Source organism: Chelonoidis abingdonii, chromosome 7 (genome assembly GCF_003597395.2).
Source record: "Chelonoidis abingdonii isolate Lonesome George chromosome 7, CheloAbing_2.0, whole genome shotgun sequence".
Taxonomy (NCBI): Eukaryota; Metazoa; Chordata; order Testudines; family Testudinidae; genus Chelonoidis; species Chelonoidis abingdonii.
In genome coordinates this window covers 13551469-13577271 of record NC_133775.1, presented here as the reverse complement: position 1 = coordinate 13577271, position 25803 = coordinate 13551469, and the positions used below count along the sequence as shown (strand labels likewise).

General features: G+C 48.4%; 1 protein-coding gene across 1 annotated transcript in view; it reads left to right on the top strand.

The window, feature by feature from the left end:
- The first annotated feature begins 517 nt into the window (after window positions 1-517).
- The window catches only part of FAM151A (family with sequence similarity 151 member A), a 28797-nt gene continuing 3511 nt past the window's right edge, over window positions 518-25803 (top strand). Inside the window, exons 1-7 of the mRNA XM_032766915.2 lie at window positions 518-925; window positions 13269-13456; window positions 16273-16419; window positions 18426-18578; window positions 18905-19064; window positions 23644-23868; window positions 24731-24870. Of these exons, the coding sequence (XP_032622806.1) occupies window positions 13321-13456; window positions 16273-16419; window positions 18426-18578; window positions 18905-19064; window positions 23644-23868; window positions 24731-24870 (961 nt within the window). The 5' untranslated portion in view covers window positions 518-925; window positions 13269-13320. The remainder of the gene's footprint in view (window positions 926-13268; window positions 13457-16272; window positions 16420-18425; window positions 18579-18904; window positions 19065-23643; window positions 23869-24730; window positions 24871-25803) is intronic.

Here is a 25803-nt window from a genome sequence, read left to right as displayed (position 1 = left end):
TAGAGGTCAGGCTGAGATCTATGGGGGAGGTGGATTGTCCCACATCTGTCTACTGCAGGGTTCTTACTCCTTCCAGGGGTATTGGCCATGGTCAGAGACAGGAGACAGGACTAGAGGGCCCGTGGCTCTGATCCAGTCTGGACAATTCCTGTGTTACCGTGGCAGCTTTCAGCATGTCTAAACCCACGCGGACTGCACAGACCTACTCCAGTTAGACTGTTTCTAATCCCTGTGCCTTTGGTGACTTGGGAGATCCATTGATTGTTCATTTTAAAGAGGGGGGGGGGCGTTATTATTACACGTTTCAGTGAATTCTTACAAATGGTTTGTCCCTCGCTGTCCAGCTTGCTGAGTACCATGGCAAGGACCTACAAAAACAAAGGGACGATCGGTTGGTGATTATCAGCAGAGATATTTCTGGGACTGCTGAAGAACAAACAAGCCAGTTTAGACGCAGCAGCGTCTTAGTAGAGGGAAGGATTTTTGGGCTTAGAAGCCTCTTTGAAATTCACAAAGGCCTCCGAAGTGGCACTGTTGGTTAGCGCACAGTTAAAATGCGTCTGTTCCATCGAACCAAGTCTGAGGGCATGATGAACAGCTGTAGTGCCTTCGGCAATGCTCTGAGTGAGACCCCCGACTGTTTAGCAGAAATCTTGTCTACAAGTGCTGAAATATTTCAAAAGCACGGTCTTCTGTCAGCCTGGGGGGGAGGATTTGATTCATTTGAAACCCCCCACCACTACCAAAGCCTTTCATCCACATCTACCAGGCTGTCAAACTACAGTCCGGGGGGACTGAGTACTCAGCAGAATGAATAAAACACGCTCATCAGAGGAGGACTTGAAATTGCTGAAGATGTTTCTTGCCATCCGGTTGCAGGGATTCAGCAGCAGTGCCATAGATTGCTTTAGAAACACCATGGTAAGTATGTAAATGACTAAGCGGCATTTTGATCCCTGGGTGCACATATTTGGCATCTTTTAACTTACTAGAGTTTGGCCAGTAGTGATTCAGAACCGTTTTTTATGGCCCACCGCTTGAACTAGGCAAGTGTCAATGTGAATGTCACCTAAGCGTGCAAATCCCTACGCACACTTGCCAGCCATGTTGGTATAGACAAACCCAGATTAGTAGGTGTGCAATCCTCACTTGTGTGTATGCATCCATAGAGGAACGCATCCATTTAGACATACCCTTCTACACACTCGCAGTTGAAAATTCAGGTCAGCATGTCGTACCACAGCGCTTTTCTTAGGTCCTGTTCACGTAATTAGCAAAGCAGATTGCTTGCTCAAACGCAGCTTGGGCTTGTAGTGAGTGAAATTTGCTACCACTTCATGACTGTTCAGTGGCCTGTATGTAATAAATTAGTGGGCTCAATCCAGCTGCTAGTGGACAGATTGCTACATTACAAACATCACCAGCAGAATTGCTGGACTTTGAAGCAATTCTAGCACTGTATGAGCCAGGATCCTGCAACCACTTACACACATGAGTAATTTATGCATGCGAACGAACTGCTTGAATTCATTACCAAAAGTTAGCCACATGCATAAGTGTTTGCAGAATAGGAGCTAGAAATTTCTGTCTCAGTGCCAACCAATGGTGGCCAGTATGAGGCTCATGTGTGGAATGTCCTATCTCTTTAAAAATAGATGATGATGGTCATGATGTGCGATGTGTTCCCATATGCATGAATGTGATACAGATTATTCTCTGGCTTTTATTGTGTGTGCAAAATAGCCACACCCCTGTTTAAGTGATTCCTTTACAAGCGATCACACATTTTTCCAGCTAACATGCTCCACTGGTGAAGTGAAGTGAATGGTTTGTATGTGTGTGGAGAGAATATGCAGGTAAGTAGCATGCAAATATCGCTAAGTAGTGTTAGGTTGATCATTTCATTTTAAAGCGAAGTGGATGTTACTGTTGTGGGCTATATGTCTGTCACCTGGAGGCTGGATCACTGCAATGCACTCTGCATGGCGGACTACAGCTTAAATCTAGCCACAAGGTAAGCTGATGCAGAGTATGGCAGCCTGCTTATTAAGCAGTACCGCCTGGCAGCAGTCTATGCAACCAGTGTTCTGAGTCTGCACGCATAGCGTATTGGCTTCTAGGTGGAGTTTTGGCCTAAGGCCCTAAACAACTTGGGACCTGCCCACTTAAGAGACTGCCTCTTCCCAGCCCATATTGCCACTGCTGTGATTGGCAGAGGATCTTGAACTAGCCCCTCTTTGGAAGGACCTGCTGGCAGAGCATTTGCCATACGGCCCATTTCCTTTTGGCTACGCTGCCTCCCTAGGCCTGAAATAGGCTGATTCTGCTGACCTGTGCAAGTTGCATAGCCCACGCGCTTGGATGGGCATCACTGGAGGGTGGCCTCTCTGTCTAGTGGCAAAGTGCCATGGGGGCTTTATAAAAGGGGTCTGCGTCACACAACTGGTGCTCAAATGCTGTGTGGTAAGGTGGGAGGAAGAAATGCTACCACTTTGTTGAACTTTTATTGTCTATTGCCTGCAATCTTGTGTCTTAATGTATGTAAAGGATGCCCCCAGCCTTGGCTGGGAGCTCTTTGGTGTGGGGTTTGAATAAGACTGAAATCGAAAGAAATACTGGGCTACAGGTGAATGAATTAAAAGTTGCAGTTTGTGTGTGTAGTGCTGGGGACGTGCTCGGGAAGGAATGCATCATCTCTGTAGTGCTGGGGACGTGCATGAGGAGGAATGCACTGCATCTGTAGTGCCAGGGACGTGCGCAGGGAGGAAGGGCACTGTGTCTGTAGTGCAGGGATGTGCGAGGAGAGGAGGGCACTGTGTCTGTAGTGCAGGGACAAGCACAAGGGGAAGGGCACTGTGTCTGTAGTGCAGGGATGTGCGAGGAGAGGAGGGCACTGTGTCTGTAAGTGCAGGACATTGCGGAGAGGAGGGCAACTGTGTCTGTAGTGCAGGGACATGCACAAGGGAAAGGCATGTGTCTGTAGTGCAGGACGTGCGCGGAGAGGAGGGCACTGTGTCTGTAGTGGCACGGGACGTGCCCGGAGAGAAGGGCACTGTGTTTGTCAGTGGCAGGGAACCCAAGCACAAGGGGAGGGCATGTGTCTGTAGTGCAGGGACATGCGCGAGAGGAGGGTCACTGTGTCTGTAGTGCAGGACATGCACAAGGGGAAAGGCACTGTTGTCTGTAGTGCAGGGACGTGCGCGGAGAAGGAGGTACTGTGTCTGTAGTGCAGGGACATGCGCGGAGGAGGTGCACGTGTCTGTAGTGCAGGGACAGCACAAGGGGAAGGGCAATGTGTCTGTAGTGCAGGGACCGTGCACAAGGGGAAAGACACTGTGTCTTATAGTGCAGGGAAATGGCGAGGAAGGAGGGCCGCTGTGCTGTAGTGCAGGGACGTGCGGCGGAGAGGAGGGCACTGTGTCTGTATGTGCAGGACAAAGACAAGGGGAAGGGCACGTGTGTCTGTAGTGCAGGACATGCGCGGAGAGGAGGGCACTGTGTCTGTAGTGCAGGGACGTGCACAAGGGGAAGGGCAACTGTGTCTGTAGTGCAGGGACTGGCGGAGAGGAGGGCACTGTGTCTGTAGTGCAGGGACAGCCACAAGGGAAGAAGGGCACTGTGTCTGTAAGTGCAGGAACGTGCACAAGGGAAAGGCACTGTGTCTGTAGTGCAAGGGACGATGCGCGGAGAGGAGGGCCTGTGTCTATAGTAGAGGACACAGCAAGGGAAGGCACTGTGTCTGTAGTGCAGGACGTGGCACAAGGGGAAAAGGCACTGTGTCTGTAGTGCAGGGATGTGTGAGGAGAGAGGGCACTGTGTCTGTAGTGCAGAGAAGTGCCAGGGGAAAGGCACTGTGTCTGTAGTGCAGGACGTGCGCGGAGAGGAAGCGCACTGTGTCTGTAGTGCAGGGATATGCGGGAGAGGAGGGCACTGTGTCTGTAGTGCAGGACGTGCACAAGGGAAAGACACTGTGTCTGTAGTGCAGGACGATGCGGGAGAGGAGGGCACTGTGTCTGTAGTGCAGGGATGTGCAAAGGAGGAAGGGATTGTGGTCTGTAGTGCAGGGAACATGCACAAGGGGAAAGACACTGTGTGTAGGTGCAGGACATGCGGAGGAAGGAGGCCTGTGTCTGTAGTGCAGGGATGTCCACAGGAGGAAGGGCACTGGTCTGTAGTGCAGGGACGTGCCGCGGAAGGAGGGCACTGTGTCTGTAGTGCAGGGACGTGCACAGAGGAAGGGCCTCGGTGTCTGTAGTGCAGGGACGTGCACAAGGGGAAGGCACTGTGTCTAGATGCAGGGATGCGAGGAGAAGGAGGGCACCTGTGTCTGTAGTGCAAGGGAATAGCGCGGGAGAGGAGGGCGCTGTTCTGTAGTGCAAGGGACGTGCGAGGAGAGGGGGCACTGTGTCTGTAGTGGCAGGACGTGCACAAGGGGAAAGACATGTGTCTGTAGTGCAGGAGAATGCGAGGAGAGGAGGCACTGTGTCTGTAGTGCAGGGATGTGCACAAGGAGGAAGGGCACTGTGTCTGTAGTGCAGGACGTGAGCGGAGAGGAGGGCACTGTGTCTGTAGTGCAGGGACGTGCACAAGGAGGAAGGGCACTGGTCTGTAGTGCAGGGACTACACAAGGAGGAAGGGCACACTGTGTCTGTAGTGCAGGACGTGAGCGGGAGGATGCACGTGTCTGTAGTTAGGGACGTGGAGGGGCACGCATCGCTGTCTGTAGTGCAGGGATGTGCACAAGTAAAGGCACTGTGTCTGTAGGCAGGCGAGTGCACAAGAGAGAGGCACTTGTGTCTGTAGTGCAGGGACGTCGTCGGAGAGGAGGGCACGTGTCTGTAGTGCAGGACGTGAGCGGGGGAGGATGGCACTGTGTTGTAGTGCAGGGAGTGCACAAGGAAGAAGGGCACTGTGTCTGTAGTGCAGGGTGTGCGTGGAGAGGTAGGCCACTGATGTCTGATAGTGCAGGGACCTGAGGCGGGAGATGACACTAGTGTCTGTAAGTGCAGGGATGTGCACAAGGAGAAGGGCACTGTGTCTGTAGTGCTAGGGACGGTGAAGCGCGGAGGGACTGGCAGATGTGCTGTAGTGCCACGGAGTTGCACAGGATGAAGGGCCAACTGTGTCTGAGGGCAGGGGATGTGCGTGAGAGCGAGGCACTGTTCTGTAGTGCCGGGACAATGTCGTGTGGTAAGAGGCATTAATGTCGATAGTGCCAGAACATGCACAAGGAGAAGTTCGCACTGTCGTTCCTGGCGCCGGGGACTGTGCTCGCAGAGAAGACTGCACACGTCCTGCAGCGCCAGGCGTCGGGTTCAAGTTGGGTGGTTTCAAACCGAAATGGGCCAGTCAAAAGGATCTTGGCGGCTTTGGGTGCCAAAAAGACGCGTTTGGAGCACCGGGGACGTGCTCGCAGAAGACTGCACCACGTCTGCAGCGCCAGGGTCGGGTTGCCAAGTGGGTGGTTTTCAACCGAAATGGCCAGTCAAAAAGGGATCTTGGCGGCTTTGTGCCCCAAGAGAAGAGACACCCCTTCACCTCTCCCCCGTGGGCCCCCATGGGGTCCACAACAGAGTCCTGCCCTGTTGACTTCCCCAGCAGCAGAAGGAAAGAGGAAGGGGAGGCGATCCCCCACCTCAGTCACCCTGGCAACCCTCCTCTCTCAACCAATGGGAGAAGTGGAGGCAAAAGCAGTCCCGAGCAGCCAGTGGAAGGACAGCCAGGCAGAATGCACGCACCCTCGGCCCCTGTGCAAGCCCCAGGTGCTCAGGAGGGAGGCTGTGATTAGCCCCGGGTTCCCTGCACCTGGCTGAGGCAAGCCAGGGAGCAGAAGGGAGAGGAGGTCTCCCTCCAGCCTGTCAGCACAGCACTTCCAGGCCCAACAACCATGACATGAGCCTGCAGAAAGGCCCCAGGGAGGGGACAATCCACTCCTCCCGCCCCCAGTCTGCCAGCAACAGGAGGAGACAGCCCAGCTCTCCTGCCTCCACCTGCAGCCTGCTTACCTTGCAGCCAACCCGCACCGGATCCAATATTTGGGATCCAGTTACCCGACCTGACTACAACTGAACCCAGGAGTTCCAAGCTTTAAAGAATCATTCCAGGAGGGAGCGGGCGGTTAGTCCCTCTCCAGCAATCCCCAGGGAGAACCTGCTTGCCTGCATCAATCTCCTACCTACTCAGCCGAAAAGGGACCTGAGTGAGTCCCTTGTGTTATAGTTACATAGCTAGGTAGGGTTTAATGTCTCACCATTAATGCACATTACATATACAAAAGGGCTTTCCTTTACCTGGATTCTCAAGCTGGGGACCTTGATTGTCCATGTCTACAGAGCTGAGACTGTCAGTGGACTTTCATTGACCTGAGACTAATCCAACTGCCTGAACTTTGGAAACTCCCTGCAACCAAGGTCCAGAAAGAGTGCCTGAGATAGGAGTTGGCCCAGAAAGCAAACATATTCTTACAACACAAATGGGATATTGGCTCAAACACTGAATCTGGATGAGTGATAAGCCCTTCTGGGAGAGATCCTGGTTACTTTTACTTGCAAATGTCAAGGACATGAGAAAGCATCTGTTTTGGAGCTCAAAGCTGCTGGACTAATCCAGAAGCCTATTTGCATCTCCCATTGTGGTAGCCTATAAGAAGAACCATGACATCGGATTGTGTGTGGACTACCGTACCCTGAGTAGAGAAACAGTACCCAATCAGTACATTTTGCCCCAGGTGGAAGATGTCTTGAATTGCCTTACCAGAAGCAAGTGCTTTTCGGTCCTTGAGCTGAGAAGTGGATATTGCCAAATCCCTAGGACTCCTGAAGGTTGTGAGAAGACAGCTTTTATTTGTACATTGGGCTTTTACGAGTTTAGAAGGAAGCCCCAGGGTATATTTGGAGTCCCAGCAATTTTCCAGAGATCAAAGGAGAAGACAGAGACATGAACTTGCTGGAGGGGTTTTTATCTGGATGACCTTATTGTTTTCAGGAAGACTTTCAAGGAACATGAGCATCTTCTTAAGTGCTTGATCATGTCAGCACCCGTGGATTCAAGCTGTCCTTAGACAGGTGCCAGTTTTGCCAATCAAGTGTGAAATACGTTGGGCACATTGTCTCACAAGGAGCAGTAGCAGACCCAGATAAGTTAGAAGCTTTCAAGACTTGGCCATGACCAAGAAATCTGAAAGAGCTCCAGAGTTTCCTCGGATTCTGTGGGTATTACAGATGTTTTGTGAAGGGATATTCAATCATTGCCCATCCACTGAATGCCTTGACTCAGTGAATGCCCAGACTCTTTGTATCAAAAGAATAGGAGCCCTTGTAAGCCAGAAGTGCCTTACCATAAGGTGTCTGAACTTTTTGGAGACAGGTGGACTGCAGCTGGGGAGTATGCTTTCCATACTCCGACAGTTTGGTGACGGTCTCTGTTCTTGCCTTTGCAGATCCCAACAAGACCTACTTGCTACATATAGATGCCAGCATGGACAGTTGGTTTGCAATCCCATATCAAGAGCACCCAGATGGATATCAACCTGTGGCCTATGCCAGCCAAAGTCTGACTTCCTCAGAAAAACTACCCAGTGCATAAGTTAGAATTCCTTGCACTGATGTAGGCCATCGTGGCAGAGTTCCATGATTACCTCTATGGTGCAAAGTTTATAGTCAGGACTAATATCAATCCCCTGACTTACATCCTGACATCTGCAAAGCATGACGGAGCTGGACACCAGTGGTTAGCTGATCTAGCCACATATCACTTTGGAAAGACTAATATTGACAACGACGTCTTGTCTCAATGACCACATGATCACTATCCTCCAGATGATGAATGGATAAAGATAGCCACCCCTGTAGCGAGAGCATGTGTAAAATTGCCAAGGCAAAACCCAACCTGACTATTGCTAACCTGGAGAGACGTTTTGGGAGTGTCACCTAAAGCCTTTCCCAAAGTCTTTCCCTCTTGATGAGCTTAGATTTGACATCACTGCCTCAGTTGAATTGTGAGGAGTTGAAGAAAATTTGGTTAACTGACTCCTGCATCAGAGACATAGTCCTGGTCAAGCTACAAGGGAGGCTGTGACCATGAGTGAAGAGCAAACACCTCAACACCTTGTTAATGCTCAGGGAATGGGATAAGCTGATCAGTCAGGAAGGGTTGCTATATAGAATGATTTGTGACCCCTTGGGGCCTCCTCGGTGACAGCTGGTACTTCCTGAAGTGTAGTGCTGAAGTCACTTCATGATGATGGAGGCCACTTGGGAATAGATAGAACTACAGACCTTGTGAGAACCAGATTCTACTGGCCACATATTGCATGGGATGTTGAACAACACTGCAAAAGCTGTTCTCTGCATTGCCAGGAAGACATCGTCCAAACACTCAGCTGTTAGTTCACAGCTGAATTAGTTCACAGTAAAGGGCTCATGGATCTGATCTGTATGGACTTTTTATCTTTTGAACCAGAGCAACACCACCAATCTATTGGTCATCACTGAACACTTAACTCAGTATGCACAAGTTTTCCTGACCAAGGACCAACATGGCAAAGGTACTCTGGAAACAGTATTTCCATCATTATGGCCTGCCTGCATGAATACATACTGGCCAAGGCAGAGACTTCAAGAGTAGTTTAATAAAGGGAATTGCTGCAGGTGGCAGGTGTTAAGAAGTCCCACTCCATGCCATAATTTGAGGACTTCAATAACTCAGACATAGGTTAGGAGTTTGTTACAGTATGGGTGGGTGAGATTTTGTGGCCTGCATTGTGCAGGAGGTCAGACTAGATGATCATATTGGTCCCTTCTGACCTTTGAGTCTATGAGTCTATATCCTCTGCAGGGTGACCCTCAGCAGGAGAGATTCAAAAGAACATTGCTAAATATGTTGGGAATGCTTGATCCTGCTCAAAAGCCCCCATCGGAGTCATCACTGAAGCCATCTGGTGCATGCTTACAACTTCGCCAAGAATGAGTCTACCAGATTCTGACCCTAATACCTAATGCTTGGTAGGGAAGCTCGTCTGCCTGTGGATATGTGCTTTGGAGCATCTCCAGATGGCGCCAGTCAACAATTCTACGTGCAATATGTAACACAGCTTAAAGAACAACTGAGTGCGGCGTACAAGTTACCAAGGAATGCGGCAGAGAAAGGGTACTCCAGTAATAAGTACAGCTACAATAGACAAGTAATTGAACAGGATTTGCTACCTGAAGACCATAGACTCATACAAAAATCTCAGTATCTCTGAGGAGCACAGTTTCAGTAGCCACTGGAGGCCTGACACGTACATCATAGTTCAGAAACTACCAGACATTCCAGTATGCTGCTTGAAGAGAGAAAGTGGACCAAGAAACAAAAGTTTTGCACAGAAACCAGCTGCTGATAATAGGCCAATTAGTTCATTTTCTTGGAGTACCCACAGTGAAACCCCCTGTGATTCACCCAGTGACTAGAAATCAGGAACCCAAGTCACCTGAAGTACATAATCTCGCTCTTCTAGAGGGAGAGTGCAAGTCGGCCTCAGATGATGAGAGACAGTGTGTTTATCCATCGCCGATGCATTTTGACACCACTGTATTTGACAGGCACCCTTCCTCTGCTGCAGAGAAAGCTGTCACAGCACCCGTTCCTGGAGCACAGCTCCGCCACGAAGGCACAGTAGAAGTATATAGAGCACACATGGGTGGCAAATTTGTAGAAATTTTAGTGGTGCCCAGAACCCGCCCCCAAACTCTGCCCCCCAAACTCCATCCCCACCTGCCTAAAGCTCTGGGAGGGGGCTTGGGGGGGGAGAGATCTGGGGTGCAGATCCTGGGCTGGGGATTAGGGTGCAGGAGGGGTGCAGGGTGCAGGCTCTGGGCTGGGGCAGGGGGTGGGTGTGCAGGAGGGGGTGAGGGGTGCAGGGTTTGGAACAGAGTTTGGGTGCAGGCTCTGGGCTGGGGGTGGGGGCATAGGAAACGGTGAGGGGTGCAGGGTCTGGGAGGGAGTTTGGGGGTGGGAAAGGGTGTGTGGGAAGGGGAGGGGGTGCACCCTCTGGGAGGGAGTTTGGGGATAGGAGGGAGTGCAGGGGCGAGGGCTGTGGGGCTGAGGATGAGGGATTCATGATGCAGGAGGGGGCTCAGGGCTGGGGATGAGGATTAGGGTGCAGGGGGATGAGGGGTTCATGATGCGAGGGCGCTCGGGGCTGGGGATGAGGATTACGGTGTGCGGGGGTGAGGGCTCTGGCTGGGGATGAGGATTAGGGTGCGGGGGGATGAGGGCTCTGGCTGGGGATGAGGAGTTGGGGCATTGAAGAGGCTCAGGGCTAAGGCAGGGTAAGAGCAGCCTCCCTTGCCATTAGTGGGGGGCACGCACTAGGACCCTGGGGCAGCAGACAGCAGTTCTGTGGGAATCACTCTACTCTGGCAGCACGAGCAGGCAGGGGAGAGGCACGCGCTGCTTTTTGTCAGGCAGGGACGCGGCGCGGGACACGCAGGGGGAGGGGTGGCAGACGGGGGCGAGGGGTGGCAGGCGGGGGCTGGGACCTGCTCCAGGCAGGGACGCAGTGGGGAGGGAGGCCCGCGGGGGCCGGGGCCCAATCCAGGCAGGGCCGGGGGAGAGACCCAGCTCCAAATATTGCTGGAGCAGGGCACCCAAGCCTGAATATTCCTGGAGCCCGAGCACCGCAGATGTATATAACCTGCCGCCTATGAGAGCACAAGAAAGTGAGATTACAGACGCCAGCACAGGTCCTCAAGCCACACAACCACCTGACTTTACGCCTGAAGCCATGGAGACTACAGCGGACACAGAAGGAGGATTTTCAGAGGAAACAAGGCCTCAGAGACTAATAAAGCCTGTGTGCAGATTCACCTACGATTCCTCCGCTGTGCCCGATGATTTTCTGTTCAGTGTGGTGCAGATTCATATGAGCTCTGGCTAATTTTGTCAGGTGTTGCCTCATGAGTTCTCTGTGAAGATTCATACTATATAAAGTAGAAGATAAACGTTATGATGTGGTTAAGCAGGAATTATGTGTAACCAGATAGCACCTTTTAGACAAGTGACTTGCAGACCTTGCAGTTTTGGACATTGGACACTTTGGACTTTTGAACAGGTAGAGTCTGAATCTTGATGGGGGCATCAAGATTGCAGGAGGGAAAGGATGTAGGCCCTCCAACCCCCTTAGTGAGGGGGCTGTGCCCCAAGAGAAGAAACTCACCTGTAGAGCCTCCCTTGACAGAGTCCTACAGTGCTGATTTCCTGGGCAGCAGGAAGGAAGAGGAGGGGGAATGCAAACTCCTCCCAGCCACCCTGGCAACTCTCCTCCCTCAACAGCACTTCCAGGCCCAGCAACTGGCCTATCCGTAACCTCAGCCTACAGAAAAGCCTCAGGAGAAGACAATCTGCTCGTCCTTCCTTTATCCTGCCGGCAACAGGCAGAGAGAGTCCAATTGTCCTGCAACCATCTGCAGCCTGCCTGCCCTGCAGCCAGCCCACACCAGAGCTGGGATTTGGGCTCCAGAGATCTAACTACAACTGACTTTGGGGGTTCAAAGCTTTAAAGAACCATTCTAGGCGGGAATGGGTCCCTCTCCAGCAATCCCCAGGAAGGACCTGCTTGCCTGCATCAGTCTCCTGCCTGCTCAGCCAGAAAAGGACTCTGAGTGAGTCCCCTGTGTTATAGTTAGATAGATAGCTAGGGTTTAATGTCACACCATTAATGCACATTGCATATGCAAAAGGGCTTTCAGCTACCTGGAGCGTCAAGCCCTGCATTGCCAGTTCCCAGTGTAATGAAGTGTTTTTCTAACACCACCTCCTTACAGGCCTGCAACATGTCTCCATGTGCAACACCCGGGTACCTGAGACATGGGAACAGAGGGGCGGGGGGAGACACTATTGTTTAGGAACATTGGAGAAATGTGTGATCACCTGACCTCGGCTGCTTGCCAGCGTAGCCTTTAGTAATTAAAAAGCATTATTAAATCTCTCTACCCATTTTAATCATGTTTATTGTCTAGTTCTCTATAATCAAATCCTTACCTAAAGTTTATAGTTATTGTTTTTACATTTGTTTGCTTGGGTGAGTTTGAATTATTTGTGAGTTCATGCGTGGTAGCCACTGCCTTAGTGCGATGAACCCCTTGTCTCACTGGAGGCACCGCCAAGTAGCTTTAGTCCTCAGCACACCAAGCAGAGAAGAGTCGGGCACCTACCAGCAGCACCGTGGAACTAGCCCAGGCAACAGAAACTTGGGGACTGCCCACAGACCATGAAGTGCCAATCTCCTATACACACATCATACAGCTACTAAGCCAGCGCCAAACGGGGGGTCACATTTGTAGTGGTGAGTTAGTTACACAGAGGTTTGCAACCATCAGTCTGGTGCAGGTCTTTGGTTTTAAACATAGAATAAGGTTCTCAGAGAGGGATTAACTAGCCCCATTGCAGCAGGGTGTAGGGTAGGTTCCTAGTTACACTGTTAAATATAAATGGCCAGTTCCTCAGCCAGTGAAAATCAACCCAGCTCCAGTTGACTTCAGTGGAGGTACATGGGCCAACATCAATGCACCATGGGCCCCATCCTGCCCTGAGAGGAAAACCCAAATCGGATTGACTTCAGTGAGGTTTTCACAGCTGTATCTGAGGTCGAAATTGACAGTGCCGTGTGCAATGTGGTGCGCTAAGGTTCCTGTGGCTGCCCGTCTGCAGTTCCTGATTTGTGTGTGTTTCAGATTGTAACCTTAAACTAAGCTGTTCAGGTTATTGTAGTGACTGGCTGCATTAGTCTCAGTGCCATCAGGCAGGGATCCCAGCCACGTGGCTGTGTACTTGTTTTTTTCAAACCGGCAGGCGCGCTGTTCTCAGCCTGCACCAGCCACGGCCTAGCATGCGCCCGGTGTAACCTTAGCTGAGCACTCTTCTGGTGCTGCCTCCGGAAACCGAAGGCGTGACATTAACAGAGCAGCTCCCTGAGGAATGGAACTTGGCCCTTAAAATCCAGCCATGCCCACATGACAGCTGAAGGAAGGAGGGGCTGACACTTACATAGAGGAGGTTCCATAAAGCCCTCCCTGTGGCACAGTCCCCAAAGGCAGCGCTGGGCTGGTAGCTGGGGAGCCCTCCAAGGCAGAGCTGTTAGAAAGAAGCTGTCTGAGAATCAGGCCGATGTATGTGTCAGCTCCTGCCTTTGGAGCATGTTTGAACTTTAGGCACTGTCAGCCTTCGGCAAGAGTTTAATCATTATAAACTTCCCCAACCTCGGGAGCTCAGTTTTCTTTTGAAGGTAGCTGGAATTTCATAACACAGCTGCCCAAGAGTGGGTGCCCTCGGAGGACTGTCATGGTTTCCAGTCAGAGGAGGTGTGCTTCCATTGGAGCGACAGGAGCAGCGGTGATTGGTGTCTGCGTTGTGGCGGTGATTTCCACCTGCATCGCTCTGGCTGTGTGTCTGACTGATAACAGGAATCCCCCCCAAGGTACAAAGCCAAACCAGTTAATGTTTCTTGACCTTAGATTCTGGCTGATTGGCTCCAGAGGGTGCATTTGGGGAAAAGTGGCTAAATTATTTGCATGAGGAAAAGCAGCAGAAACAAGATAGGAGTCAGCTGTGCTAAAGGGGGAGGGAGTGAGGAGAGAGAAAGTGAAGACACGGAGGTACGATAGATGTAATGATGATTGTGTGGTGGCTCTGTGGCTCAGGAAGACTATCTCACACCATTCGTTGTGGAGGAACAGCTTTCATTCATTAAAAATAAATGGCGTAGCTGGAGTCTGTCTGCAGAAAGGATCTGTATGGAAAGCTTCCCCAGAAGTGACACTTCAGTGATAATATAAATGCCATCCCAAGCCTATGTAAACATTGACTTTATGGGTGGGATACCTGCCCTTTCAAACTGATTTAAGCTAAACTTAATATACAATTTGTCAGCCTGGAGAGGGGATTTATATTTTGTCTGCCTGCCTGTAACGGTCTGTTACTGACACAATATTTAGAACTGGGGGACTACACTAAGCAGGGAGTTTTTAAATTAGATTTTTAACCACTGCCCTTGCAGGGATCAGTGTCTACATTGTTATGCATATAGAGATCAAACATGGGTATTGCATGTAGCCCAGAGAGCTCTTCACTGTGTTGTCATCTTACCAGCACCCTTCAGGTATAGTCTCTGCTGAGACCCTCCTAGTTCTTGCTGCAGGTGCAAACACAATGAGTCACAGGATAGTTACAGTCACTCCCGGCACTAACTCCATTGTGTCACAGCCAAAAAGTCTACCTAGTCAACAGGTGTTAACTCTTTCCCCATCCCCGCTCTGCTGCAGTTTTCCACTGAAATCAGAAAAATGAGAGAGGAAACCTGTTGTGCTACAGAATGTGTCCTATCTGGACATAAATGTTTGGGAGCATCAGGCAGTACTCCTATTACTTCCCTTCAGGTCCCACTCTTCAAAAACCCAGCTAGTGCTTGGGTTAGTTTCACATTTGTTTCCCAAAATTAATTGCAATTAATCGCACTTTTAAACAAGACTAGAATACCATTTATTTAAATATTTTGAGGTTTTCTACATTTTCAAATATATTGATTTCAGTTACAACACAGAATACAAAGTGTACAGTGCTCACTTGATATTTATTTTTTATTACAAATATTTGCACTGTAAAAAAAAGGAACAATATTTTTCAATTCGCCTAATAGCACTACCGTAGTGCTATTGTAACATCGACATGCGGGATCAAACCGGGGACCTCTGGAGCTAAATACATGAGCCTCTACTGGGTAAGCTAAAAACCAACTGGCTGTTAACTAATGCTGTAGAGCAGACTCATTTCTCTCTTTCTCTTGATGCCACTAGATGGGACAGCAGCTGTGTGGGTTACACTCTCTCTTTATCATGAAAGTTGAACATACAGATCACTGCAATCAAAATTAAATAATGTAAAGCTTTAGAGCATACAAGTCCACTCAGTCCTACTTCTTGTTCAGCCAATCACTTGAAAACAAGTTTTTTTTTTAACGTTTGCAGAGGATAATGCTGCCCGCTTCTTGTTTACAATGTCACCTGAAAGTGAGAACAGGCATTTGCATGGCACTGTTGTAGCCGGCATTGCAAGGAATTTATATGACAGATGCACTAAAGATTCATATGTCCCTTCATGCTTTAACCACCACTCCAGGCAACATGCATCCATGCTGATGGCGGGTTCTGCTTTATAACAAGCCAAAGCAATATGGAGCAACATATGTTTATTTTCATCATCTGAGTCAGATGCCACCAGTAGAAGGTTGATTTTCTTTTTTGATGGTTTGGATTCTGTAGTTTCCACATCCGAGTATTGCTCTTTTTAAGATTTCTGAAAGCGTGCTCCACACCTCACCCCTCTCAGATTTTGGAAGGCACTTCAGATTCTTAAACCTTGGGCCAAGTGCTGCAGCTATCCTTAGAAATCTCACATTGGTACCTTCTTTGTGTTTTGTCAAATCTGCTGTGAAAGTGTTCTTAAAACGAGCAACATGTGCTGGGTCATCATCTGAGACTGCTAGAACATGAAATGTATGGCAGAATGTGGGTAAAACCAAGCACGAGATGAGACATACAGTTTTCCCCCAGGGAGTTCAGTCACAAATTTAATTAACACATTTTTTTAAACGAGCATCAGCAGCATGGAAGCATGTCCTCTGAAATGGTGGCTGAAGTACGAAGGGACATAAGAATATTTAGCATATCTGATATGAAAATACCTTGCAATGAAGCCACAAAAATGTCATGAGAATGGCTGTTCTTATTTACGATGTCACCTGAGAGTGAGAGGTGGGCAGCATCATCTCCCGTAAATGTAAACAAACTTGTTTGTCTTAGTGATTGGCTGAACAAGAAGTAGGACTGAGTGGTCTTGCAGGCTTTAAAGTTTTACGTTGTTACATAACCGCATTCAAAATCAAAACAAACAAAAAATCTACATTTGTAAAATGCACTTTCCCTGTAAAGAGATAGCATTATAGTATTTGTAGGAGGTGAACTGAAAAATACTATTTTTTTATTTTTACAGGGCAATATTTGTAATAAAAAATTATATTAAGTGAGCACTGTACACTTTGTATTGTGTTGTAATTGAAATCAATATAATTGAAAATGTAGAAAAAATCCAAAAATAAACATCAACTGGTATTCTATTGTTTAACAGTGAGATTAAAACTACGATTAATCACAATATTTTTTAGTTAAGCGTGTCAGTTAACTGCGATTAATCAACAGCCCTGAAGTTACTTATTATGAATCTTCCTTGGTATTTCAGACTCCGCACCCAAACCAGCCTTTGAGACAGACGGAGACCTGTTAGAATATCTGCTAAATCTGGGGAGCATTGACAGGAAGGATGGATTGCTGGTCACCTGGTATCATTCTGCAAACAAAAAGAGCGAGCTGGCAGCTGCCTTGAAAAGTAAAATATATTTTTTCCATCTGCAATAACCTGTGTAGCTAGGAAAGCCAAGATACTGAGGGGAGTTGGTTCTCACACTTCAAGGTGTAATCAGATCACCTACAGGAGGCAGAAAGGAATTTTCCACCCCCCCTTTCTCACCGGGTACAGCACTGAACAATTGACTACAGATTTAGTGGGGAGTTTTCCTTCCTTTGAAGCACGGCCAAAGGCAGGATGCTGGACTACGTGCATCAGTGGTCTTGCCAAGTCTAGCAAATGCTACGTCCCTGTCCTTTATGTTTCTAATTACAAGAGATTGAAAAGCCATAAGGTCAAACCCTGGTTCCATTGATGTCAATGGCAAAACTCCCAGTTGAGTGCAGTGGGGCCAAAATTTCACTCAGGAGAGTTAGCTGCCAGCGCTCAATGTAGGGAGCTCAGGCAAACACTGAGCATATTAGATTTTGGAATTAGTTGATCAGCTGAGCATATGTAGAGTTTCTGTAGTGATTCATTTATCAGTGTATCTGATTCGGGCAAAAAAAGATATGTCCTACCCAGGAGACAATGCTGAGGGGGTTACCCAACTAAATGGTTTGAAACTAGGCTTTGTACTAGCACAAAGTAGAGTACTTTAGGAAGAGAAGAGGTCTGCTAAAGTTTAATGTTCAGATGAGAACATCATTCTACACACTGAATCAAGCAGCAGAAATCCCGGATATGTTGAAAGGCGGGCTCACCTAACGTGATAAGCAGGGCTTGCTTATAGCTTCATGAGATAAAGCTACTTTGTAAAAGTTGACTGTTTTGTGCCACATTCACCTGAAGCAGTTTTATCTTGTGGTTATAACGTACAGGAGGAAAGTACAGGAAGCTCCATGGTGATGCAAGACAGCACCTCCCCACCAAATCAGATTTTTCTGACCTTATGAGATACATAGTGGATTAGAGGTTTATCTGCTAACTCGGGGTCATCATGGAGCATTTGGAATCATTCCGGAAAGAAAAACTGGAACTGTCTAGTCTGGTATCACTCACCTGGAATGGGCAGGGACTAGTTACAGCTGGAAGAGAGGAATCTCAGTAATAGCTCTACCCATGAATCGGTGGGTAGCACCAGGCTTAGAAGAACCCCCCTTTTGGGGTGATTAGGGGACTGATCTGAAACCCAGTTAAATAAGAATCACAGAATATCAGGGCTGGAAGGGAACTCAGGAGGTCATGTAGTCCAACCCCCTGCTCAGAGCAGGATCCATCCCCAGCTAAATCCGAAAGTAGTTTTTCACCCCAGATGGGATTAACAGAAAGATTCCCATTGACTTTAAGGGGCAGTGGATCAGGCCTTTTGTTATCACCTCTCTAATCATTTAATAGACTATAGTGGCTTATCCATTCCGTGGCCATATTTATGATCAGAGCAGGAACTATTAGCCTGGAACTGTTGGTGAAGCTGCTAGCTGCCTTGTAGGTGACCATCCTGCTTAAAGAAAGAAATTGCAGTTCTTTGATCTAGCACAGGCAGGAAACATCACATATGAATCTGAGGGACACAGGGCTTGAGCCTCCAAGAACTAAGCACCGGGGCCCCTATCCAGCAAAGCAGTTAAGCACATGCTTAACTTTAAGCACCTGAGTAATTCATCAACTTCAGTATGACTATACACACACTTAAATGCTTTGGTGGGTAGTGAACAGAATGAGCAGCACCTTGCAGGATTGAGCCCATAGGCAGGGCCAGTTCCAGGGACCAGCTCAGCAAGCAGGTGCTTGGGGCGGCCCAGGGGAAGGGGCAGCACCTCGGGCTCTTCAGCGGTGGGTCCCTCTCAAAGGGAAGGACCTGCCACCAAATTGCTGCTGAAGAAGAAAGCAGTGTGGTGGAATTGCCGCCGCTCACAACTTTTTTTTTTTTGCCCGCCGCTTGGGGTGGCAAAAATGTTGTGAAGACACTGACAAGTGTGGAGGGTGTAATTTACGTACACAGGCTCCAGTCAAGGATTCATACTGTGAATTCATTGTGCACACAGGTGATGCCATGGTCCTGGAAGCAGATGTTAACATAGAAGGACACAACACCCCTAATGAGACCAACAAGCCCATCATGGCCCATCCCCCCACTATTTACAGTGACAACTCTTTTCAGGAATGGCTGGATGTCGTCCTTAACTCATCCAGCAAAGGTAATATAAAGTGCTGTACCTTTAAACAAGCTGATGTAACCCTTTGCCCGAGTGGTCTATGAACATATGGAATTCAGAAGCATGCTCTTCACACCCCATTGGGTAGGAAATGATGGGGCAGTGCTGGGGACCAGCGGTAGGCAATGTTAAAGATATCATCATTAATTATTTGTAGGACCATGGTGCCAAGGAGTCCTAGTCCTGGACCAGGACCCCACGGTGCCGGGTGGTGTACAAACAGACCTCCTATTTTCATTTGTGTGTAGTTGACCAGCTGCTACTATCCAATACTAATGGAATTTCTCAACGGATTCTCTCTTGGCCAGGTGTTAAGCTGGATTTCAAAAGCATCAAGGCAGTTGACCCATCTCTGGATATTTTACTAAAGAAATCCTCAGAAGTGAAGCTCAATAGACCTCTGTGGTTAAATGCAGATATTCTAATGGGTCCCAATGTCCCTGTAAACACTGCAGTTAACGCAAGTTTGTGAGTAAAACGCATTTTTCTTAATCGCTTTCATGGCTTATGTTTCTACCATGTTCTGCCCAGACTGTCATCTGTTTTCAGTTACTTATATTCCAGCATGTACTGATCACGTCCATAGCTTTGGAACAAAATAGTTGGTTACACATTAGCAACAATCCTCTACCACTGTAAGAACTGTAAGAGCCCAAGAAGCGCCAAGAGTGGAGTTCAGCTAAAGAGCTGACAAAGGTGGGCAAAAATAGCTTATATAGGTAAAAAGAAGAAGAAGAAAACCAGCCATTTAAGATCCCAGGTCACTGAGGGCCTGATCCAGTGGCTATTCATGGGAGTGGGGGGCTTTCAACAGGCTTTGGATCAAGCCCCTGGAGAACATATTTAGGTTCCAGAAATCACTCCTTCCTCCAGTTGATTGCTGGAGCCCCGAGTTTACTAATCCTCAGTTACCCTGTAATAGCTGGTAACCCTGTTAGCCAGGGCCACTCGAAAATTTTCCATTGAAACTGTTAACAGAAAATTAGGGTTTTAAACCTAAAACAATTTTCTTGGCAAAAAAACTCTGCTTTCTGTGGAGAATTTTGACTTTTCATTGGAAAAAATCCAACAAATTCTGATCTGGGGACACAGCCATGATGCCTCCTGGGAGTTGTAGCTTGGCAGTCTCCTGCCCCCATTCTCCTCTATGGGCTGGGATCTCTTGCTGGACTGTTCCTCCCAGGACCATTTTATAACCAGCTGTTCACCTGAAACGGAGCAGAAATTACTCTAAAAACCTACAGAGTTTCTATTTTCTATATAATTGTTAAATCAACCTCTGGCATTTTAACCCAGGATTTTAATACCTCACTTTTTAAAAAAAAAAAATTAGTTGGAATGGCTAGCCCAGCCCAAAGTCCAAACTTTGAGGTTCACCAACACCTACGTTCTACATTTTTGTACAGTTTTTCCAAATTACTAAGTCTTTTACTCCATCGCTCAAAATACATGGGAATTGGAGCACGGGCTGGGGTAAAGTTCACCTTTTTATTCAGAATTCTGTCACCAGACAGGTATTTTCACTCAGCACCATTTGCAGTCTTATGTGAATCAATATAGAGGCCAGTTCTGCTTCATATGAGGAGCAAACCAAGGATCTAATGGGTTAGTGTTGAGCTACAGTAAAATCTACCTGTCCACGGCAAATTTCCCAGTCAATATACATATCAACGGATGATGTGTTCACCATTTCTGCCCGAGACTCATCGTTTCCCAAGGGGGGTGGGTTGGGATAATGTATCAGCGTTTGCGCGTTCGCAGATAGTTGCCTATGATTAAACAGACGTTAATCTACTCATTCTTTTGTACTACTTTGTTTTCTTCGTAGAGTGGTCTTCAATTCTCACTTCCAGTTGTGTATACGCGGACCAAGTGCAAGTCGGAGGCTATTTCATATTCGCTCGTCAAAAGTACGGAATATTACGCTCAGGCAACGTCCAGCGGGGCTGCTCCAGTCACCTCTCTTTCTCTTAGTGGTGGCCGCCTATTGAAATTAGGCTTGACATCTTATACTCCCTGTCCTGCCTGCCTCTCGTCCAGTCCTTCTAGTCCAAGGACATAGCCCGACAGTGGGGAAGCGAGGGCGGGTTGTTGAATGGATATGAGCAACACATCTCAAAGAACAACAGTTACAAAGGTGGTAGTAACCGTTTTCTTCTTCGAGTGATTGCTCATTACTCATCCAGTAGATGGTGATCCCAACCTTACCTAGGCCTGGTGGTCAGAGTGAGAGGTTGCAGCGTGAAGTACGGCAGACCAAAGGCTTCGTCTTCTCTAGATTGCTGGACCAGGATAGTGGGGAAGCGAAGTATGGACGGAGGACCAGTCGCTCCCTGCAGATTCCTGGATGGCCATCTGGCAAGGAAAGCCGTCCAAGCAGGCTGAGCCCTGGTGATGCGCGGAGTCACATGAGCCCGTAAAGAAGGAGAAAGAGGCCAAGTCAAACAGGCAGCCGATTACAGATATGTGTCACGGGGGAATGAGGAAAATCCTATGAGAGAGAGACAGGATCCCCAATTAGCGCCATTCGAGAGTATGCAAATGAAAAAGGGAGGGATTTGAACAGAACAAGGCCTTGGTCCTCTGCGTCTAATAAAAAAGTTTTGGTGTCTAAATGCCGCCCTTTAACGACGAAAATTCCAAGTGAGTCAGCATGCTAAGCTCCCATTCCAGTCGAGACCGATTTGAGGTTTCGGAAGAATTCCAGTGATGGGAAAATCTCCAAATGGGTGAACATGAAAATGAAAGAGCCAAATACTACCTTTTGCGGTCCATATATAATTTGTAAAAGGTCTGGTGTTGTAACTCCAGTTGCATCCGTTCGTTTGCCCGATGGAAACACGTTATAGCGAAGGCTACTTACTAAAAACACGATGTGGCGCTTCCGCTAGTTCCCGACACTATCTTTAGCGGAATTGTGTTTACGGCTAATCAGTTCGCCGGCTTTCCCAAGAAAAGAAAAATATACGAGGAAAGAACTAGCGGTTAGCCAGCTTGGGCCAAACGCCGGGGGTTGGGTGGTGGAACATAAGTCGGAGGTTCAAAACCAGGTTCACGTCCCAAGTAAATGCTATTCCAAGGAGAAATTTATTTTGAATTTTGAGTCGGCAGCAAATCTGACGGGGGGTATAAGGATGCTCCAGACCCTTAATGGAATCCTAAGTCACCATTGTATCTTAAAACTCTCATCTGCACTTCCCGGGTGGCTCTAATGAAAGGTGGAATAGCCGCCAGTGAACCCGGGAGACGAAGGCCCGACAACCGCCAGCGTCTGCTCTAACCAAAGTTTAAATCAGGTATGGTCAGAATCTGGACTCCAAGGCAAATAGAGAGGGAGGATTGCGAAGCGATCCGTAGCAACAACCAGCAGCATTAAAAAAACACTTCCACTTGGGGTAGGAAACCGATATGTCCTCCTCGTTTAAAGAACGTTCCTCACATGCCTGCAGTGGGATAGCGACCTGTCTCAATAAATGCCGGAGCATACTAGGTTACAGCTCAATTCCAGACTCTGCGTCCAGCCACCAAGTGGAGCTCTTACAGCCACGTGAGGTGTGTGTTTTTGTAGCGACTTGAAGGTCTAGTCAGCGTCTAAGCCTAGAATGTGAGGCGGGGGGGTGACGGGTGGTAAAGACGCGCGATGTCCTGCTAGTATCAGGTCCAGTAAAGAGGCGAGGGGGACAGTCTGTGGCTACCGAGGAGTCCTAGCAATCATGCGATAACCAATGCTTGCCTGGGCAGTGTCTCCCATTGCCGAACGATTCAGAAATCAGTGAGGGCCCTGTCTCTTTCGTAATGCGCGGACCTTTGCAGACAGGGACCTGGGGTAAAGGTCTTTTAGTACGCGGATAACGGGCGTGGAACGCCGTAACACAGGCATCGCCCATGAATAAGAAGGTGTCCCGCAAACCAAGCCTCTGGGTGCTAAGACTCTCCTGATGAAGCAGAACATCGGCACTTCCTGTTGCCCTGCTCTGTTGACGAAGATTATCTGCGATCTGGGCGAACAATCCCACCATATGAAGAGCACAAGTGGTGAGCGACAGTCCAGGGTGAAGCCACCACTCGTTAGGAAAAAGAGAAAGATTGGGAAAACCTGCTCAGACGATCCGCACGATGACATGAGCCATTGCCGACTCTGCGAATGTCATGTGAAACGGTGCTCGCAAAGGAATTGGCTCATGGGCCTTGTCTCTCGAGGAAAGAACCCGCAAAACCTTGCGTTTTGAGTGTGGGGGGTTTAGCCGTGGGGGTGTGGGTGGTGTGAATGCAAGCATAAGTGGCTCCGTTTCAACGCGAAAGTAGGGGTCACCAGGCGGAAGCACATAAGGTGGGAGAATGTTCCTTTAGATGCTGGGCGTAAGGGATTAGGTTACTCACCAGTGGCCGCAACAGCCCATATTGTCGTGTGGCGTGGTTGTGTGTGTTCAGGGACTGCGATCTCAAACAGGAAACCTCCCGCGGGCCCGGGACGTCGATCTGAGCATTGTAAAAAGATCCCTGGCGCTACCGCTATCGTCTGCTGCTCTTAAGTTATCATGATGGCGGCTGAGAAAAGGAAAGAAGGCTGACCGATTGCTACATTCCGGAGCTCCCGCTGCCTTAGAAGCCTGCTGGTCATGTGATGGGGCGCGCACGTTATAGCTGATTACCTATTCCCGGTCCTGCCATAACTGGCGCCTGTTGTGGGTGATAGGACTTGTATGACCGCCTTGTGTGTTGATTCGCGATCCTTCGAGTGGTGTGGCCGGCAGGGGTATATATCACCCGCCATGGCGGCGCCACTCTAGGGGGCGACCTGCCGGCCCACTGGAGTTGCTAGGGTAAAAGTCTTCCGACGAACGTGCACGCACGGTGCGTACACCTACTGGAATGGATATGAGCAATCACTCGAAGAAGCAGCAGCATGTGTAGCACAGTATATATACAAAAAAAGAGTGCCATCTAGTGCGTTCTTATGTTTGTAGGTTTAATAAAGTTGTTGTTTACTGGCTTCTTGTGTGCAGCTCTTAACAGTAACTGTTGCTCTGTAACGTGATTCCTTTAGATTCCTCTCACTCATCCAGGAGAAGTACCCAAACTGCACTCTCTCTCTAGGCTGGACGACCCTCTACTCATTTCTGTTCCCCAACAAAACCTACACTCAGGAAATGATTCATGAGATGCACAGCATCGCGGGGACACTGCCCCAAAGAGTCACCTTCCCCGTCAGGGCCGTCATGGTGAGATTGGCTTGGCCTCATTTCAGCTGGCTGCTGGCTCAGTCTGATAGGTAAGGAGCTAACACCACATGTTCATCTTTAGTCCTTCAAGCAGGATTGACTGAACCACTTGAAACGGTGGTTCTCAGCATTTCCAGATGACCTTTCAGGAGTCTGATTTGGCTTGAGTACTCTTGGTATCACCTCACTTGAAAACTACTTGCAAACAAAATCAGAATAAATACAAAAAAAAGTGTCACAGCCACACTAGTATTGAAAAAATGCTGACTTCCTCATTTTTACCATAGAATTATAAAATTAATCCATTGGAATATAAGTATTTCCATTTCCTGGTGATGCTTGAGCCAGTTTTTCACAGGTGAGCCTGGTTTGAAGCCCAAGCCCTGCTGCCTGGAACTGAGTATGTAACTTAGTTTCACGGGGGGACCCTATGGCGTGGGTCCCCAGGCAACTGTACTGCTTGCCACCTCCTAATGCCAGCCTTGCCGCTGCGAGTCCCAGACTGAGAAACACTGATCTAGAGGAGTTGAGTACCCCCTAGGAGATGTACCCCTGGTTGAGAAACGCTGACTTAATGAACAGTACTGGCCACCAGCACCTTGCCTATACGGTAGCTCCAAGTGGTCAGGCCTCCAAGTACAAATTATTCCCATGTTGCAGAAACCTTTCTATAGTCAGACACTTGCAAACGAATAGCCCTCCTACAGTGTCTCTTGTTAAAAGACCTGCTCAGGGTGCTGGACAGTACTGTCTTTCTAGATTCCTAAAACTTATTTTCAGAACAAACCCTTCCATTTGAAAGGGACCAAACTAGCAATAGCTAATTAGACCACTGTATCTCCAACTATTGAAAAGCCAGCCAGATAGCCTGCAAGAACCCCAGGCCAGCTCAATGCTCTCTCTTCTCCACAGATATAGCCTCACTCTGTGGCAGGGGAAGACGGATCCGATCAGAGTGGAAGATCTCCTGTTCATCCGGGATAACAGCCGTGCTGAACAAATCTATTATGACATTTATGATCCAGTTCTGGCTCAGTTCAAGGAAGCAGCGTGTATGTTTGTATTACAGTAGTGCCCAGAGGCCCCAAATGAGACTGGTACCCTATTGTGTTAGGTGCTGTACATACACAATGGAGGAGAGAGTCCCTGCTCCAAAAAAGCTTATCTAAATAGACAAGCCAAAGAAGAAACTGAGGCTCAGAGAGGGGAAGTGACTTGTGTAAGGTGACAGCAGCTCAGTGGCAGAGCTGGGAAAAGCAGCGAGGGCTCCCGACGCCCATTCCATTGCCCTGTCCCCTAGACCACACTGCCTCCTAATGCTACACCACTTTCAAAGGCGCTTAGACCCATGGTGGTGAGACCCTTTAAGTGCGTCTTGGCCAAGAGCTAACTCGAGCCCACTTGAAAGAACAATTGTGAAAGGCAAAGAAAATGTCCTGGCTCTATTCTGATGTGCACTGAGGGTGCTAAATACTGTAAATAGGCACATGCTCTGGGCCCTGAAAAGAATTGTGGTTGTTTTAAAGAAAGGGATTGTGCTCTTTTTTCAATACACAAGAGGCCTGGAAAATTGTTTAAAGGTTTCTTCCGCTAGTTGTTTTACCTTGAAGATATCATAAGTCTGGTTTCCAGTTAGTGTTGCTGGAAGACTTGTTGGGGCCATAAAGAATGGCTGAGTGATGGCACACACTAACCAAAGCAGGCCAGGTGTTGAACAGAACAAAGGCATCTTTTCTCCCAAGCATCCATTACCCAGCAGAGTTAAGTAGGTGTTAGCCAAAATAAATGCCCAGAGTTTTAAACAGTCTGACCTTAAAAAAAAAAAAAAAAAGTCTTCCTCCTTCAATAGCTGCTAAGCTAGTCTTTTGTGAGGTCATGATTTCATTGGATCTCTAGGTTCTTCCAAGGTAGAGCAGACCTACATTTCTAAAGTCATAAAATTAAGTAGAATAAAAAAAAATCAATTCAAGGTTTCCATTATACAT